Here is an 18,621-nt window from a genome sequence, read left to right as displayed (position 1 = left end):
AGAGGGGGGGGGGGGGGGGGGAGTGAGAAAGCAAGCAACCAGGTCCGGTACCCGAACCACGGTCAGCCATGTGGGAGTGTCCAGCATCTTAACCACCACGCCACCTGCTGGTCCCAACCAGGTATTTCTTAATTCAGAAGGAAAAACAGATCATGGAAGTTGAGTTTGTGATCTGGGACATACTTTTAGGCCCCAAAGTCATGCTTTTAAAGAGGTCATAATTTAGCAAGGCCATAACCGTTTGGAGCCTGGTAAGTAGCCTAGGCCCTCCATGCCTGCACTGACGAGAGCATGTTTCTTTTGCAGGAAGAAACCAATAGTTTTCTGAAAGCCATTGAAGAAGCCAATAAAAAGATGCAGGCAGCAGAGATCAGCCTCGAGGAGAAAGACCAGAGGATTGGGGAGCTGGACAAGCTGATTGAGTGCATGGAAAAGGTAACACACTTAGTCTGGGCTGACTGCCCACTGGCCCAGACTCCTCTGCATGTCCCTGGTTCCCTTGCAGGCCTCTCTGGAGACTGGAGACACCCTCAACATAGAACCTTCTTTTTTTTTTCCTTTTTTTGGAGAAGTTTTTGCTATAGGGCGTGTGCGCTCGCAAGAAAGACAGAGAGAGACAGAGAGACAGAAAGCGAGAAATCACCCCCCAGGGGGGATGGCCACACCAAAACTCCTTCTCCTCCATTCTCCTCTCGGGATCTTGGGCACGCATGCACATGCGCCCGGCATGAGTTTTAAACAACTGGGTCGGGGATGCGAACCACGTCAACCACATGGGAGTCCAGCAACATAGCCAGTACACTAACTGCTGGTCCCAACATAGATCCTTCTCATCCCTCAATTTGTGATTAAAAGAGAAAGATACACAGCTATAAAATTAAAGATATGAAATCTAGCAAAGTTCTAATTTTCTTCATGGTAAATATTTTGATGCTCTAAAAAATATTAAACATAAAATTCTTTACAAAATATGTATTTTAGCAGTTCCGCTATGCTGTTGCCCCAGACATAAACTCAGTTTACCCACTGAGTCCTTGACTTCTGTTGAGATGTTATATCCACATTCCAACCCTGCCTTTTTCGGGGGGCTTATGTCTCAAGGATGGACTTTTCCCTGACAAACCAGAGACTGGGAAGATTGGGGGGGCACCTTTGTGTGTGTGTATGTGTGTGCGTGTGTGCATGTGGGTGGGTGGGGGTGGCAGTAGGAACTTAGCCTACTGTAGTCAGTCTAGAGAAAGGAGGCTGGAAATTAGGATGTGTGGAGAAGGGTAGGTGGGGTGGGAGAGAGGAAAGAGGAAAGACAGGAAGAGAAGGAAAAGATGGATAACCTCTAGCAGGTGACAGCTGACTTCTGGGAGAAGGCGCTGCAGATTAGGGTCGCAGCTGTGGCTGATTTCCAGCAATGGCTCTGTAGCTGCTCATGAGTTTGCAATCAGCAGTGACCTGCCAATACTGCAGCCTGATTGGCACCTGCACAGCCTTCTGCATTTTTTTTTTTTTTTTTTTTTTTTTAGGTTTAGCTATAGGGTGTGTGCAATCTCCACTGAGGGAAAATGAGAAATCAGCCCCTGGGGGTGAGGGCCACACCACAATCCCTTTTCCTTTATTATTCTCCTCTCAGGATTTTGAACACACATACACACATGCATCCAGTGTGATTTTCTTTCTTTTTCTTTTTGGCTATAGGGCATGTGCACTTGTCAGAGACAAAGAGAAATGGAGAGACAAAAGTGAGAAATCACCCCCCAGTGGAGATTCCCATGCTGCAGTCCTTTCTTTTCCACTCCTCTCTTGGGATTTTGGGCATGCAGGTACATGCATCTAGCATGATTTTCAAGCTGCCAGGTCTGGGACTCAAACCAGAGTCGGCTATGTGGGTGTCCATTGCCTTAACCACCATGCCACATTACTGGCCCATGCACATCATCTGGATGCTGAGAATCTTCAACGTGATGGTGGAACAAGGGGCATGGCAGCATGACAAGGTGACCACGAGGGCTGTCGTGGTGCTAGAAGAGGTCTGTTTATCAGTTAGTGTCTGCAACATAAACTCCTCTGCAGTCCCCTGACAAGGCGACATGTAACCAGAGTGATTACTGCATCAATTCAGTGCTGTGGAACTTCAGGGAACACAGAGCTCTCCATTTTTAGCTAATGTTTTTATTTGGGAGAGACTTGAGCAAACTAGAATTACAACCTCGCCTCTACACCCTAAAAAAAAACAAACAAAAACAAAAACCAGAATCCCATCTTTTATCAAAAAGCACATGCTAGGCTCATTTATGGCCAACATCAGTATCACATAGAGGGAGTGGCAGTGAGGATGGGGTAACAAGGGCACTTTCTAGAACATGGGTGAGCTTTCTCCCACCACCACTCTGTGACAGCAGAAGGTGCTAGTTAGCTCACATGCTGTCTCTAGCTGACAGATTTTCCTGTGGCAGAAAGAAGCCAGGTGAGGGCCAGCCTGGTGATGTGGTTGGTAGCAAACTGAACTGCAATGTTGGCAGCCACATGGCTGACCGTGGGTTTGCATGCCTATGTTGGTCAGAGAACATGCCGGGTGTATGTGTCTGTGCCCAAGATCTTAATGATCTGGAGTGGTTTGAGTCCCGGACCTGGCAGCTTAAAACTCATGCTGGGCATGTGTGCGTGCTTGCCTAAGATCCTGAGAGGAGAATGGAGGAGAAGGGATTGCGGCACAGCCATTTCCCTGGGTGTGTGCGTGAGATTTCTCGCTTTCTGTGTCTCTGGCAAGCGCATGCGCCCTAGCAAAAATATTTCTTAAAAAAGAAAAAAGAGTTTAGAATCAGAACTAGGTTTAAACCTTGCCTTTAAACTAGGTTTAAAAATGCCTAGTTGTGGGCATTTCCAGATCTGTTATTAGTTTCCTGTTCTGTAAGATGCTGATAATGGTAGTTCTTATTCATAGGGCTTTTATGAGAGTAAATGGGAAAAATCCATGTGATAAGCACGGTGCCTGGCACAAGGTAGGCTCAATCACTTGCGTTTCTGATTTTTGTTGTAGGATTGCCAAAGGATCTGCCTCCAGAGTCAGCTTGTTTTTAAAGCTTATATTCTTTGTGCCCTTGAGATTCTGCAAGTTTATAGTTTTTTCCTACTAGTTTCCACGTTGTGCCCTTACAGGAGGCAAAGGCAGAAGGGCAGGGAGGTGGGGAGGCCAGCCCTGCTTGTCAGCACTGAGGTAACACAACACCTCCTCCACACCAGTTTGTCTTTTTCTTTAGTAATTTGAAAGTTTTTTGTCCTTCTCTAAATCCTCCTTTTCATCTAGACTAGAGAAACATTGGGCTGTTGGAAAAGTTGTGACGCATTTTTGCGTAGAAAAAATATAGAAAGACACATCATGACTTCTCTGACCTCCCAGCGCTTACTTTACTCAGCTAGGATGAGCGGTGCCAGGCGTAGACCATAGAGAGTGGGGGTCTGGCCATGTCTCTGCACACACTGTGTAAACAGCACACGCACAGGCATGATCTGTAGTGGGGCTGGTATCCCATGCTCATTTAATTTTGGATTTTGCTTGAGTGTTAACGATGTGCTTTTGGGTGACTTCTCTACTATGTAACTTAGTTTGCCATATCTCTGATCGAGCATTGTGTTTGGAACACCTTTTTATTGGAGAGATTTTTGCCATAGGGTGTGTGCACTTGCCAGAGAGACAGAGGCAGAAAGTGAGAAATCACCCCCAGGGGAGATGGCCACACCACAATCCCTTCTCCTCCATTCTCCTCTTGGGATTTTGGGCACGCACACACATATGCCCAGTGTGAGCTTTAAGCCTCCAGGTCTGGAACTCGAAGGGCAGTTGACCACATGGGAGTCCAGCAACGTAACTGTTCCACCATCTGCTGGTCCCTGGAACACCTTTTTTAGAGTGGTAAAAAATCTTTTTCAGAGTGTGCTCTGCCTTAGCCCCTCCTGGGAAATAGATAATATTTTTTGCATCTTAATCTGAGTGGTAGTTTCTCACATGGGTACAAATTTAAGAAGCTATTCTGTGCTATATACTTAAGATTTTTTGTGTCTTAATTGAAAACATTTTTTCAAAGTGTGCTGTAAGTTAGGTCCTATCCTACTCTTTTTGGGGGGTAGGTGGAGGTGGTGCTCAGAAGGCAGTGCTCACTTGTGAGAGGTTCATCACTGTTATTTTAGGGATAACAGCAACTTCCAGCCAGTAGCCTACTGCATGGGCCAGGATGTGCATTTGCTGTAGAGATTTAAGAACAGTAACAGAGCCCCAGTGAAAGTTGGTCTTCTTGGATTCTCCCAAATTCTTAGGCAATGTGATGTTCTAGCTGGCCAGGAAGGCTGCTTCCCTACCCCTTTGGCTTGCCTCTTGGTAAATCATTGCTTACAACTTCAGAGATTATGGGAGTTAGAATTTCAAATATTTGCTTTTAATAATTTGGTAGAAGAGAAGTTTACAATCTATATGACTAGTAGTATATGACTGTTGTTTATTGCTACTTACCACAAAGTTAGTGGCTTAAAATACTAGCTTAGGGACCAGCAGATGATGTGGTGATTAAGGTGCTGGATTCCCACATGGCCAACAATGGTTCGAGTCCCAGACCTGGCAGCTTGAAAATCACTGGGCGTGTGTATGTACATGTTCAAAATCCTGAAAGGAAAATGGAGGAGAAGGGATTGCAGTGTAGCTATTCCCCTGGGGTGGAGTGGGGGTGGGACTGTGAGATTTCATACTTTCCCTCTCTCTCTCTTTCTGGTGAGTGCACACACCTTATGGCAAAATCTTCCTTAAAAACAAAAACAAATGAAAACTGAAATAAAACCTTAGCTTATAATTTTACAGTTCTGGAGGTTGGAAGTCCTAAAATCAAGATGTCAGCAGGGCTGGTTTCCTTCTGAAAACTCTGACGGGAAGCACATTTCCTGGCCTTCTCTAACTTCCGGGGGCCATCCATATTCCCTGGCTTGTGACCCATCCTCCAGTGTGACAGCCAATAGTGCAGCATCTTCTAACCTCTCTTTCTCTTGGACTCTGACTCGACTGTCTCTTTTATAATATCTTTGCTGGATAATCCAGATCATCTCATTTTAATAGCCTTCATTTAATTACATTGCAAACTTCCCTTTTCCATGTCAGTTAACAAAATTTGTGGGTTTCAAGGATTAGGACATAGGTCTTTGGGGGAGGGGTCATTATTCTGACTAATGCAATATGTTAGTATTTTTTTTTCCTAAGTGAACACACCTGTGTGAATATCTTTTGGGTTAGTCTATAGGATATTACCAGCATTCTAGAGCCTTTTTCTCGACAATTTATAAAATAACCAAGAATTTTACAATATCATAGACCATGCATTTATGGTATTGATTATCATTAATTAGAACTACAGATTTTCTTTATTTTTAAAAGAATTAAAATTAATTAATTAATTTCGAACAGAGTGAGGGAAAACCACCAAGTCTGGGACTTGAACTGCAGTCAGCCTTGTAAGTCCAGCATCTTTATCATTATGTCACCTGCTGGCCTGAACTATAAATTTTCATAAGACATCTGAACCTGATATGATGGAATACTTTAAAAGATGAATCTTGTGTATAGTTTTATCCAGGATATTTGTCTCTTTTTTAAAAATATATTTTATAATATAATTTTATTAATTATTATATTTTAATTTGCTGTAGAGCACATGCCCTCGCCAGAGAGAAGCATTGCTGTAGAGCACATGCCCTCACCAGAGAGAAGCAGAAAGAGAGAGAATGTGTGTGAGAGAGAGAGTGAGAAAGCAAGCTGTCAGGTCTGGGACTCGAACCTTGGTCAGCCACATGGGAGTCCAACAGCTTAACCACCATACCATCTGCTGGCCCCAGGATATTATCTCTGATTCATAAATCTATAGTCACACTCCCACAGATTTGGCACTTTTTGTTTGTTTTTTTAGAGAGTTTTTTGCTATAGGGCATGTGTGCTCGCCAGAAAGACAGAGACAGAGAGACAGAAAGTGGGAAGTTTACAGGGGGGATGGCCACACTGCAATCCCTTCTCCTCCATTCTCCTCTTGGAATCTTGGACATGCATACACACGTGCCCAGTGTGAGTTTAAGCCACCGGGTCTGGGACTCGAACTATGGTCAACTACATGGGAGTCCAGCGACATAACCATTATGTCAACTGCTGGTCCCAGTTTGGCACTTTTTAAGAAAGTATTTACTTCTTCTAAGAGAGAGATAGAAGAAAGGGAGGAGGCACCCCAGCAGAGTCCTCATGCCTCAGGCCACCTCCAGTCGTCACCAGCCCACATCCCAGTGCCCAGGAAGGTCCCAGGACCTTCCCCATGTGGATCCAGTTGCACTACTGCTATGCCACCACCTGGCCTCAGATTTGGTACTTCAGAACTTTGGACTTTGGGTGAGCAGATGTGAAAGACCCACAGGTGTTATATCGACTCAGGCTCACTCGTGCTAGAATTGCTCAATACCTGCAGTGACTTGGCATCCATTCACTGAAAGACCAGTCTCTGTTTGTTTTAGGAACGCCATCAACTGCAGCTCCAACTTCTAGAGCATGAAACAGAAATGTCGGGAGAGACAACTGACTCTGATAAGGAAAGGTGAGGTGGCATGCCCTTTGTCTTGTAAGGGATTGAGATGGTGGACGTGCTGTATTTTTATGGGCTCATGTGACCCTTGCATTTTCATTCTTGTGGTCTTCACTTAATTATAGACTTGGAAGTGCAGGACTTAGCATTGGGCTGGCAGTTTCCTGGGGCTGTGGGCTTCTTTAGGAGCCTGCCGGTACACCCATAGCCCTGGCTGGTGGCGAGTACAGTGGAACACATCAATGACTGTTGCAAGTGCAGAAGTTCAGTCTCTAAATGTTCTCCATAACCTCCAACTCTACAGGATGCACCTTGCTGATGAGGAAACTCTTCAACTGTGACTAATACCATTTGCTTGGAAATGAATTTTAAAATGTTTTCCATTGTTCCTGAACTTTTTTTGGTTAAACGTTGCATTAGTCTCTGGCTATAAGCATTTAAAGTCCTGCATGGAAAATGTGGGAATAGTACGCTGTCTCTTTTGGAGGTCAAAAGGCAGAGAGGTCATGTATAGGTCTCTAGTGAAAAAATATAAGATTGGGGTGATTTGAGCATTTTGAGTAAGTTACTTTATCTCCCTGAGAGTCCTGGGACCAGCAGATGGCCTAATGGTTACATCTCTGGGCACTCATGTAATCGACAGCATTTCAAGTCCCAGGTGACTTAAAATTCACGCTGGCTGTGTGTGCATGCACACCCACGATCCCGAGGATAATAGAGCAAAAGGGATTATAGTGTAGCCATCCTTGTGGGGGGATGATTTCTCAATTTCTGTCTCTCTGTCTTTCTGACAAGCACATGTGCCTTATAGCAAAAAATTCCTCTGGAAAGAAACAACAACAAAAAAAATCTCCCTGAGAGTCTTTGCTCATTTTATAACATGAGAATTCTTGGACTGCCTTAGAGCCTAGTGGTTAAGGGAGCTGGATCCCTCATGGCTGACCACAGTTTTTATCCCAGCCTCAGTGGCTTGAAAAAACTCACCAGGGAGACCAGTAGTTAGTGTAATGGCTATGTCACTGGACTCCCGTGTAGTCGACCGTGGTTCAAGTCCTGGACCCAGTGGCTTAAACTCATGCCAAGCATGTGTGCATGTGTGCCCAAGATCCCAAGAGGAGACTGGAGGAGAAGGGATTGTGGTGTGGCCATCCCCCCGGGGGGGGGATTTCTCGCTTTCTATCTCTCTGTCTCTCTCTGTCTTTCTGGCGAGTGCACACGTCCTATCGCAAAAACCTCACCAAAAAGAAAAATCCTCACCAGGTGCATGTTTATGTGTGCCCAAAATCCCAATAGGATGGAGAAATGGAGAAGGGATTTCAGTGTGACCATGCTCAGTTGGGGGTTGCTTTCTCCCTTTCCCTCTCTCTGTCTCTTTCTGGTGAATGCATATGCCCTTTAGCAATTTAAAATAAATGCAAATAAAGTGGAATTTTTAAAAGGGGAATAGGTAATGATAACAGTGTCCATCTCACTGGGTCATTACTGCAAGGGGACATTGGGTGTATTGCCTCCTGCAGAGAATGTGCTGAAAAAATATATTTTCCTTCATTTTTGCAACTTCAGAGGTTTTAGAGTTAGAGGAGTCTATAATGCAGTGCAGAGCAGGGGAGTGGTAAGCAAACCTCCAGACTTTTCCTCCAGTGCCCAATCTGGTGGCTGCAGAGAACTGAAGAGTCCAGCTCTTGGTTCTTTTGAACCAAGCGAAGTCAAAGAATAATTTGTGCAGTTTTCTAAGAAAAGTATGAAACGTTTTATGACATGGCCTACTATATTTCAATACTGAGAAGGCCTTCCCACATGTTTTCCATTTATTGAAAATAAATTATGGGCAGAACAACACAACTGCAGACTTTCCAGGACTCTGCCACTTCATTTCAGATATTTTTGTATGTTGCTGGACACCTTCTCTGTTTTCCTAATCAAAGCACTTTACTGGATGTTCCAATATTGCATTAACTCTAAAGCAGGGAGCCTCTCATATCTGTAAGTGGTGCAAAAACAAACAAACAACAACAACAAAAAACACCCAACACCAAACCAAAATTAAACAAAACCCCCCAAACAACAAACAAAACAAAAAGACACTATCTTTCTCTCTATGTATATATTTATTTTGGTCCCTGCAAAGTATAGTAGCTGCCTTTGTTCAGGATAGAAGTGGTAAGGGGGAACTTGAAGGAGTCCTGTATTCCCGTGGTGGCGTAGTGGATTACTAGTTAATCGCTGTACACGAAGGGAGAAGGGTGAGTCTTGGCATTTCAGTTTGTTCGTGGTGATGTATTTCCCTTCTCCTGCCACTCCACTGCCCCTTCTTCTGTCCTGCCAGGTATCAGCAGCTGGAGGAGGCGTCGGCCAGCCTTCGGGAACGGATCCGGCACCTGGACGACATGGTGCACTGCCAGCAGAAGAAGGTCAAGCAGATGGTTGAGGAGGTGAGCATGGGTGGAAGGTGCAGTAGGAGTGCTCCCCTCGGTGGGAACCTTAACCCAGCACAGGCCCGACCCCCAGCCCCGCGTCTGGTGGCCCACAGGGGACCTTGCTCAGGCCACTGCTGTTGGGTACCCATGGGGGTTTCTTTGTATGTGCCCCGTGAACTAATTACTACTCCTGTAAAAGAAGGGTTTTAGGCCAAAGAGTCATAGTTAGGAAAGTTGGAAAGTGCACTTCATAAGTTCGTCCACTTCCGGAGGATGGTGATACCCCACGTGGGTGCCCCTAGCTCAGGGGTAAGGATATGCCTAGAGGGAAAAATTGGCTTTAGCCCAAACTTGCCCACTCTCCTCTCCTGTGACCACGCTCGTCCTCCCACCATTTCTGGGTGTGTGCTCCTATTCCATCTTTCATTCCTTTTTCTTTCTTTGTCTGTGCCCTACTCTTCGTTAGCCTTTCTCTTTTTCACCATCCTTTCTGGCCTTATTTATCTATGGAACATGGACCCAGGTTATATATTTACTATGCTGGGGATAGCTTACTAGTCTACTTTTTCTAAATCGTAAAAACAGGTAAGTTGAACATTTATATTTCTCTAAAAGGAAAAGATATATAAACTTACGTTGACATGATCTGTCTCTTTTTTGTGGTGATGTTCAATAGAAGAAAATCCATGCTGTGCTAAAACTGGTCCCACATTATTATAGTTTTCTGATCAACTGAAAAAAAACTGACAGAAAAAAATAGTGAATATTAACAGGGTGATAAGAATTCCTTGGGGTTGAATTCTCTACTTGCAAAGAAAAAAGGTTTCAGTTTAATTAAACATTTAGTTTCCTATGAAAAATTGAAGAAAAAAAATTTTATATTAAGCACTGTTCTAAAAAGTTATCTAATTTTATTAATGGGTTATTAAAATTAAAAGTATATTTACTTCTAATAAATAATTCATACTCGTGATAAAGAGAAGATTAAAATATATCTGTTTTACTGATTCATAAAGTGTTGGGGTTATTGTATGGTGGTGTCGAGGTTCAGGGAATTATGAGAATAGAGAGTTTTTAATGGTGTCTAGAAGGAACATAAACAGTAGACCGGTTCCCATCCCCAAATGAGAAGTTCCATCATATTGGGCTGACAGCCCAGGCTGTCCGAGCATAGCTTTTCTGCTTCTGATTTTCACATGCATGAAATCTGGGACAAGGTAGGTCCCTAATTTCCTCCCATGCGACTCCTTAACAGAGAGGTACTACATCTTTCCCACCTCGCCACAGGAAGATGTTGTTCTCGTGTCTAACATCAGAGAATTATTGGATGAAACCTCCTACTGGTTGGCTTCTGATGCAGTTAAACTCTTGTCTGTAAGGTTTAAAACTGGCACCAAAATTGGAGACATTTTTAAAAGACATTTTTCAAAGAGTATCTTTAACTTTAAAACTTTTTTGAAAGTCAAGAGTTCTGTTTTCTAACTTCTAGAATGCAACAACTTACCAATTTCGAGGGAGTAGAGGAATAGCTGTATATTGATATGTATGTTAATAGAGGGAAGCATAGAAAATCACTGTCCATTCTTTACTTTTCTACCTGTGATTTCATATCTCCCAAATAACCGTCTCTAAGTCCTGATGATGTGGTGTGGGAGGCTCAGTCATGGAATGAAAACATGGGCCAAAAATCAGGACAGGAGGTATTATCAGAGCTAGTGCCACCTAGGGGCTGACTGGACTTCCATAGTGAGAAAAAGATTTTTTACTTTTTTATATTCTTAATTTAAATTATCTAAATCAGGTAGTAAAAATTATTGTGCTTGTCCAGTATACCATGCTAACTCCTACAACAGCAGAGTGGTTTGAAGTTCTGCCTGTTGTAGCCATTTGTGCAAATATAATTGTATTTGAAGTTAGAAACAAAGAAAAAGGGACACTTACAAATGAACACCTTGAGAAGAGCAGGACCGGGTTGGAAAGGAGTTGAGAGTTCTCGTTATTCAGGAGATGGTTGAAGGAATTGGGGAAGACATGGCCTAGGGCAGACATGAGAGCTGAATTCACATCTCAGAAAGGAGTTTTGAGGAAAGGGAATATATTTTTGTGTTGCACTGAGATGCAGGGCCAGGCCAGAACCACTGGGTGGCACTTGGAAAGAGGCAAATTTCAGCTCTCCTTTCAAACTAAAGAGAACATTTCTAATATTAGCTTCCCCGGTGGGTAGTTAGCCCTTTATCGGGGGTACATTCCTCACTGAATAAGAAGGTGAGGTAGAATCTCTCCAGTGTTCGTCCAAACTTCTGTGTTCTGCGATTTGAGAGATTGTGTGGGGGAACTCTGGTATTTTTGGTAAGTGTTCCTGAAGTAAAGGATTCTGTATTTACCATGCTGCGCCTATTCTTGTGACCTCAGCATTATCATAAAGAGCCAAATTAGTAAACTCAGTCACTTCAGAGCACTCAGATAAATTTTGAAAAATTTAGACTAACAAATTGGTCACTTGAAGAATCTTAAACTCTGACTTTAGAAAAGACATATATAGGGACCAGCAGTTAGCATAATGGCTATGTCCCTGGACTTGCATGTAGTTAACTGCTGTTTGTGTCCCAGACCCAGTGGCTTAAAACTCACACCGGGTGCATGTGTGTGTACGTGCCCAAGGTCCTGAGAGGAGAATGGAGGAGAAGGGATTGCAGTGTGGCCATCCCCCCGGGGGGTGATTTCTTGCTTTCTGTCTCTCTGTCTGTCTGTGTCTGTCTGGCGAGCACACACGCCCTATAGCAAAAACCTCTCAAAAAAAAAAAAAGAAAAAAGAAAAAAGAAAAGACTATATATATATATATATATATATATATGTATGTATGTATGTATATATATATATGTATGTATGTATGTATGTATATGCAAATTCTGGCTACCCAGAGACTGGCAAATTTGACCTCGGATCCAGGAAGTGAGCTTTAAGTGTGGCAGATGTTAGGGACAGTTTCCCTTCCCATGTGAAGTCCGAAAGTCTCACACTCACCAGGGATGGCACTCTGGCCTCTGTCCCTAATTGATGTGATTTTGGTCACCACGTCTGTGAAGAAACATAGATTACAAAATGATGGGCTGCTTTCTGGCTCAAAATGTCCAGATATTAATCCCGAGGTTCTTGGAATTCTTAAATATTAACCAACATATGTACTCTCACTTCAGTAGATCATTTCCTCCGAATAATAATAATAAAACACCTGGATTAAAAAATAACTGGTCCAGGTTTTGTAGACCATAGCTCAATCATAATTTGCTTTCTATGTGTGGGACAGGATGGACTAGGGTTCATGGGAGGGAGGGCTTTTGAAATTAAGGATCGGTATATATCATAGTGCGTCAAGTCCCTTTAAAAAAAAAAAAAAAAACCCAGCTGCTATTTTCTTCCGTGAAGAGTGGGGTCAAATACCTCTACTATGCTAAATCTTTCTATGGAATTTTTCCTTTTGAGTCATGAACATCAGGAATTAGGTATCTCCCTCCCATCACTAGTTCTTCCAGCTACTAGTTTTGACAAATTTTAAAAGACAAAGCCAAAAAAACCCCAAAAACCCCCTAAATGTGCCCCATTAGACTTTTTTTTTAAAAAGTGTATTAATTTATTTCCTCCATGAAAGAGACAGACAGAGAGAGAGAGAGAGAGGCAGGGACCCCCCACAGGCACATGCACCAAAATCTACCTGCAGCCCCAGCTGGCCAGCTTCAAGGCGTCTGTGCTCATGCCTGCCATGTCCAGGGAGATACTGGGACACAGATCCCCCATTCGGCCTCGGCATCGCAGGGCATGGGTTCTTACTGTGCCACTGTGACTGGCTCCACTCTCACTTCTGAAAAAGTCAATACACTTCTTTTGCAGAAGACTTTCAAGGATTTGCCAGAAAATATAGAGAAATACCAGGGACTGAAAAAAAAAAAAAAAGCCCCTCAGGGGAAACACACTCATTCATCTCCTCCCCAGTTATAGAGCAGCACTTTCCCGTGGCAGCACGGAGAACACAGTGGGGAGACGGTCCCTGCCTTTATGCACGCACCCTCTGCCGTTCCGGTAATTCCAGGGCCATCCTTGCCTGGGCATCATCCCCCTGTTGAAAACCCTTGTTGGGTTTGGTCCTGTCCTTGGTCTTGACTAAGCTGCATTCCTTAGACTGTCAGGAAAGGAGGAAAAGGCCTGGATGATCCGAAGATCAAAGCCGTCACCCCTCAGCTCAAGCACCTCTAAGTATGATTTCCTCAGTCAGCAGGGCCGTCGCCTCTGCCTACTCTCACCAAGGCCCAGTCTGCAGCCCATCAGAGCAGCTTTCCTGCCCAGGGGAAGATGGGGTAGAGGAAAAACGATTTCTTATTTGCCCTCCAAAAGGGTGGGTTTGCCCTCTGGCTGGTGGGCAAGGGTATTATTCAGATGAGCAAATAGTAATTTAATGAAAGGACCTTTAGCACTTTCCATTTTAACCATTAGGCATCCTTTCATTTTATCGTGGTCTTTTTTCTGATGGTCTGACTGTTGTGATCTGGAAAATGTCACAGAGGAGGCGTTATTTCTTTAGGCTTCTCTTTTGCACAAGTAGTCGCATCTTCCCTTCTATAAATTAGATATTTAATAAGTGCAAAGGTGTACAGAAATGATTTTCTCATTAGTGCTTCTCCACCCAGCTGCACATCAGAAATAGCTGGGGAGCTTTCACAAATGCCTGAACCTGACAGGTGGGGTGGAGGGCAGACTGGGTGCTGAAGGGTTTCAGGCTTGATTGTTTTTGAACTCCTCAGTGCTTCTATTGCAATATTCAGCCGGGATTTAGAACTGATGCTGCCGTTTCTTGGTCAGAACAGCGGCCCGGCTGCCCTTGCTGGGTTTCATGCTGGTGATATTTTCGGCCAGCCTACCTCAGAAGCTCCTGTGTCTGAGGTGGAAAGAGGTGTTGAACTTGGAGTAGGAAGGACACAGCAGAAGAAAGCTAGAGAGATCAGTCACTAGGGACCAGCAGCACTGAAGAGAGAGAGTTGGTCCAAGTCTGTGACTGGCTGGGTCCTGTCAGGGACCTTTGCTTCATGCCAGTCCCTGGACCTGGGCGGTTTCTGTGACAGCTCCCTCTGTCAGCCGTCTGAATGAGTATCAGCAACACTAGTCACTTACAGCCCTCAAATGACCTGGTGGTATCCAGATGACAAGAACTTCCCTCTTGAGAGCAGATGTTAGTGAGGCAGGATGAGGTGCGCTTGTTAAACAGAGTATAGAAACTCCAAAGAAAGGGTACAAGCCATCGAATGCTCACAGGAGCTGGGAACCCCCCTCTAACAGAGATTTACAGGTGGTTCCCATGGAGCCTCTCTTCTCAGTGTGCACGTATGCCCACACTGGCCTTGACTTTAATTTAAACGATCCACTTGCGTTTACACAGAAGACCTATGCTTGGCCACTCTGTACTTCTTTAGAAAGAAAAGAACAAAATACCTTGATGAAGTTGTGGTACTAACACACTTCTCGAGTATAAGACAAAGCAGACTATTTTGCAATTTCTAAGAAATGGTTTTGAAAGTAAGTCATCAACCTCTCCTAGTTTTTAGGAGTGGAGCTATCATCATAATGTAAGGGTTCCTTGGGGGAGCAAACCGGATCAGGGAGGACAGACAAAGAGTAACTCTTCAGGGAGCCTAGGCTTTGAGTTTCTGGCTCTATGTCAGTTTTCCAAGGCCCTTTCACTTATCTCCCCAAGGCCTAAATCTGCAGTACCCCACCCCCTGCATTTAGAGACCTTTATGAGCATGCTGTGAAAGATGACTTTAGAGTCAGACAGACCTGTATTTACTGGATGGGACTTTTGAAAAGTTATCTGTTTCCTTGTCTATTAAAATGGGTTTAATAACAGTATCAGGTGAGTAGTAGATTGATTTCTTGACCAATACACAGAGCTACCTTTTTTTCTTTTTGGGACATCTTCAGATTTGTTTCTTCCTTCTCTTTTATACTCTGTAGTGCTTTCAGGCTTAACTGTCTTCTGGATGACTTCTCTCCATCCCAAGAAGCTTCCACTTTAAATGGCTCAGACATTTGCTGTCACACAATTGATTTTAAACTATTGGGTGGTGTGTCGCAATGCACAGAAGTACATTTTGGTCACATGCTCTGTCTTTAGAGGATTCTGATCCTTCCTGTCACTGATAATTAGCCAGGTGGGGTGGGGAAAGCACTGGGTCCTGTAGTCCACAGCCCTAATGCACTCAATTGAACTGTCCCCAGATCATGTCGCACGAGCTCTTCTCCAGATTTAGTCTCCGGCTCTTTGGAAGATGATAGCTTGGTAATCGGCTCTGGGTTGGAGGCCATTTCTTTTACTGGTCAAGATTAGAAGAACACTTGTACACCCTCTGGGAAGAGGTGGTATTTACCTGTGCTGAGCGGAGAAACAAAACAGGATGAATATACAATTGGAAGGAAAATCTAATCATTGTAAGGCTGTCGTTTGAAAACACCCATATGCTATAGCTTCAACTAGTATGGACTCCAACTGCAGTCAAGAAAATTAAAAGATCCAGAGTATTTTTAGAAACATGAGCTCCTAGAAATCAAAGAAGGAAGTCTAATGAAAAGACTATTAAAAACAATTCAGAGAGTACCAGGCGGAGGCTGGCCTAAGACCTTGGAGAATGAATCCTTACTCCTGGAAGAGCTGCCAAGGACGTCCGCTAAGGAGATGTGAAGAGAGCTTGAAGAATTTCAGGGAAGGAGGTCCTCCCTAGCTGACCACACTCCAGAAAACTCAGAAGTGCAGCCACGTGTCTGTGTAATTTGCTTATGTTTGTATTTGAAAGGACGTCCTTTCTGAATGGTATTAGCAATACTAGTCAACTTGCCACTCTTCTTCATTTAAGAAGCTTTGGGTTTGCTCTATATAGACCATTCGACCAGCTTTCATGAAAGTTCAACAAACTTGAAAAAAAGAAATATATTTGGCTGGAATATAGTCACGTGAAATAGACTTCATGCATCCTTTATTTTATAGATGTCTGCCTTGAGACAGCCACAGGTGCTGGTATTCTATCAAACTTAACAGTGTTGCTGAGACCTGGTCATAGTAGCTGCAGCCATGGTAGTGGTGAGTGGAATTATAATAGCTTATGGAAGCCAGTGGACTGGGCTAAGAAAGTGAATTCATGAAGAGGTGGGTGTTTCTCAGATATGGGCTAGTTCTCCACATCTCCCACTTCTCTGTGGCCAAGCTTAGATATATAGATGTTTGCCTGTCAGTATTTGCCATCAGCCTTTCGTTTAGATGTTTCTGTCTAGCTTGAATAAGTAGAGTGGATGGGAAAGAAAGCAGATGAATAAGTTTCCACATTAATAATTATCTGTTAATGTAGGTATCTTGTGCGTGGTACTCTTTATATACAGATTTCCAAATTCTTTGCTGGGTGTTCAGAGTTCTGCTAGGGACATAGAATCAGATTTGACAGTTACTTATCTGGAGGTTAACCTAGCATAGTTATCTACACTGCTTTTAAGGGTGCCTTTATTGTTCTGATACTTTTCTAAGTCTCTGGTGGAAAAGTCACTGACATTTGTTCTAGTGGAATAGATTCGTTACCCAATTTCCAAAAAATAAAATAATAGGAATGAATGCAAGTAACCTTTAGGGGAAGTGGGTCATGGATGTGAGTTCCTCTCCCAGGGTGCTCTGTTCTCCCCTTCCCTTGGGGTTTCTTTTCTCTTTTTGGGGTACAGACAGTACCTAGAGGCCAGAGATGCCTTCTTTTGTGGAACAGATTGTGAGTGAGACACCTGGAGAGTCTGAGTGACCCTGAAAGAGGGCCTCCTAAGTACCATGCCCAAGGTGGCTCATGCACCTTCCCTTGGTATAAGTCCCAGGCTAGTTGGTGATCTCCTTAGATCTTGTTTCACAGGATTTACCCAGCCTGTTCTTCTTTGCCTTTGCAGATGTCCCTCAATTCACCTCACTTCTGCCTAGACTGTGAAATGGCAGAACTTGACTTACTGCCTGTCAAACTTGACATACGTGCTTAAATCCTGCCTCACCCCACCCACTTGATAGATCGTTAGCCTAGGATTCTTCAGGCTACGGCACTAACTCACGGTCACTCACATCTCCACCAGAAAGAAGTGCTTGTGAAAAGTTGGAGTAAATGAAAAGATTCTAGTTTCAAATTCTAGTGTTTAACACGATGTTGTTCAGTGCTTTGTTTTTTAGTCTTACTTTATCTGAAATGTGAAGGTTTTAGAACGTATCAGAAAGGGCGTGATTGTGTAGCCTTCCTTTCTTTATGTATTAGAGAAAGCATGATTGTAGTTCATAGTATGATTGGTATTGATTAATGTGGTCATAATACAAATTGTTCTTTCAAGGAAGGAGAACATTTCTCTGTAAATGTCATTGGATTGAGATTCTCTTTATTGAAATTGTTTCTGATTGGCTTGAAACTATTTCTCAGATATCTGCCTGTAGAGAGTATGAGAGGCTAAGTGGTTCATCGTCCATGTCACTGCTGGTTACTGGGTGCTCCTCCCGTTTCAGGGCTGTGCGTGATATTTCTACATTAATTCAATGGGTGGTATTATTTGCCCAGTTTTTCAAGACTAGGAAATAGCCTTGGTGTATTAAAAAATAAGTGGTGGTGTCTAAGGAAATAATGGTGGTGCTGGGGCCCAGCACCCACGTCTTTGACTCCCAAGCTAGCTTTCATTCTTATATTCTTAACTGGGAAAAATTTTAAATACAAAAAATTATACAGCATGATTTAAAGAAAAAAGATCCATGTATCCTTCTCTCTAACAAATGTTAACATTTTGGGATATTTGGTTTTGATTTTTGTTTTTTAAAGAAAGCATTATAGATGAAGAAGAGGTTTCCCTTTCTCCCTTCCCCAGTTCTGTCCCTCTTCCTTCCTCTAGCCTTCTTTCTGCAGAGGCAGTTTGGTCTCCATGTTTTGATGCTTTTACCACATGTATATGTTTTTATTAGTAATATATAACTCAGTTTGTATGTTTAAAATTTTAATTTATAATGTAGAAAATTAGTTCTCTTGTACATATTTTTGGATTTCCTGGTTTTGTCTTCAATGGTATTACATATAGGTTCTAAATTATTTGTTTCAATATCCCTCTGTATGAATAGAACGCACTTTAGTTACCCTAGTGGTAGACATTTAATTTGTTTCCAAATTTTTATTCTTTTACATACAAAGCCCAAGATGTCTTTATGCTTCTGTAACTAGGAAATACACTTAGAGGAGGAATTGCTAGGGCACGTGTTAACACAATTTTCATTTGACTGGGCGTCACTCAGTTGTTATCCAAAGTGTACCTGAATTTCCATCTGTTAGGTATGAGGTTGATTTTCTCAAATGCCCACCACACCTGGGCACTGTGTGGACTATAATTTTGGTCAGTTATGAAATAGCATCTCATTGTTTTCTTTTTAATTTGCATCAGTCTGATTACCACTTACTGCGAGTTGTGAGTTGAGTAACTTTTCATAAGTTGATAGACCATTCAGGCTTTCTCCCTTGTGAATTGGCTTTTAAGATATTTTGTTCATTTAAATTTTATATATTTATCTGTTTTTCCT

General features: G+C 43.0%; 1 protein-coding gene across 2 annotated transcripts in view; it reads left to right on the top strand.

The window, feature by feature from the left end:
- LOC102472465 (myocardial zonula adherens protein) overlaps window positions 1–18,621 on the top strand; it is a 163,462-nt gene that overhangs the window by 67,523 nt on the left and 77,318 nt on the right. For both annotated transcript variants that reach the window (XM_006141784.3, XM_006141783.3), the window contains exons 8-10: window positions 307–435; window positions 6,526–6,605; window positions 8,920–9,025. In XM_006141784.3, coding sequence (XP_006141846.1) covers window positions 307–435; window positions 6,526–6,605; window positions 8,920–9,025 — 315 coding nt within the window. The remainder of the gene's footprint in view (window positions 1–306; window positions 436–6,525; window positions 6,606–8,919; window positions 9,026–18,621) is intronic.

Source organism: Tupaia chinensis, unplaced genomic scaffold (genome assembly GCF_000334495.1).
Source record: "Tupaia chinensis unplaced genomic scaffold, TupChi_1.0 Scaffold000063_1, whole genome shotgun sequence".
Lineage (NCBI taxonomy): Eukaryota > Metazoa > Chordata > Mammalia > Scandentia > Tupaiidae > Tupaia > Tupaia belangeri.
The sequence above is the reverse complement of the archived record's forward strand: the minus strand, read 5'-3'. Positions and strand labels throughout refer to the sequence as shown.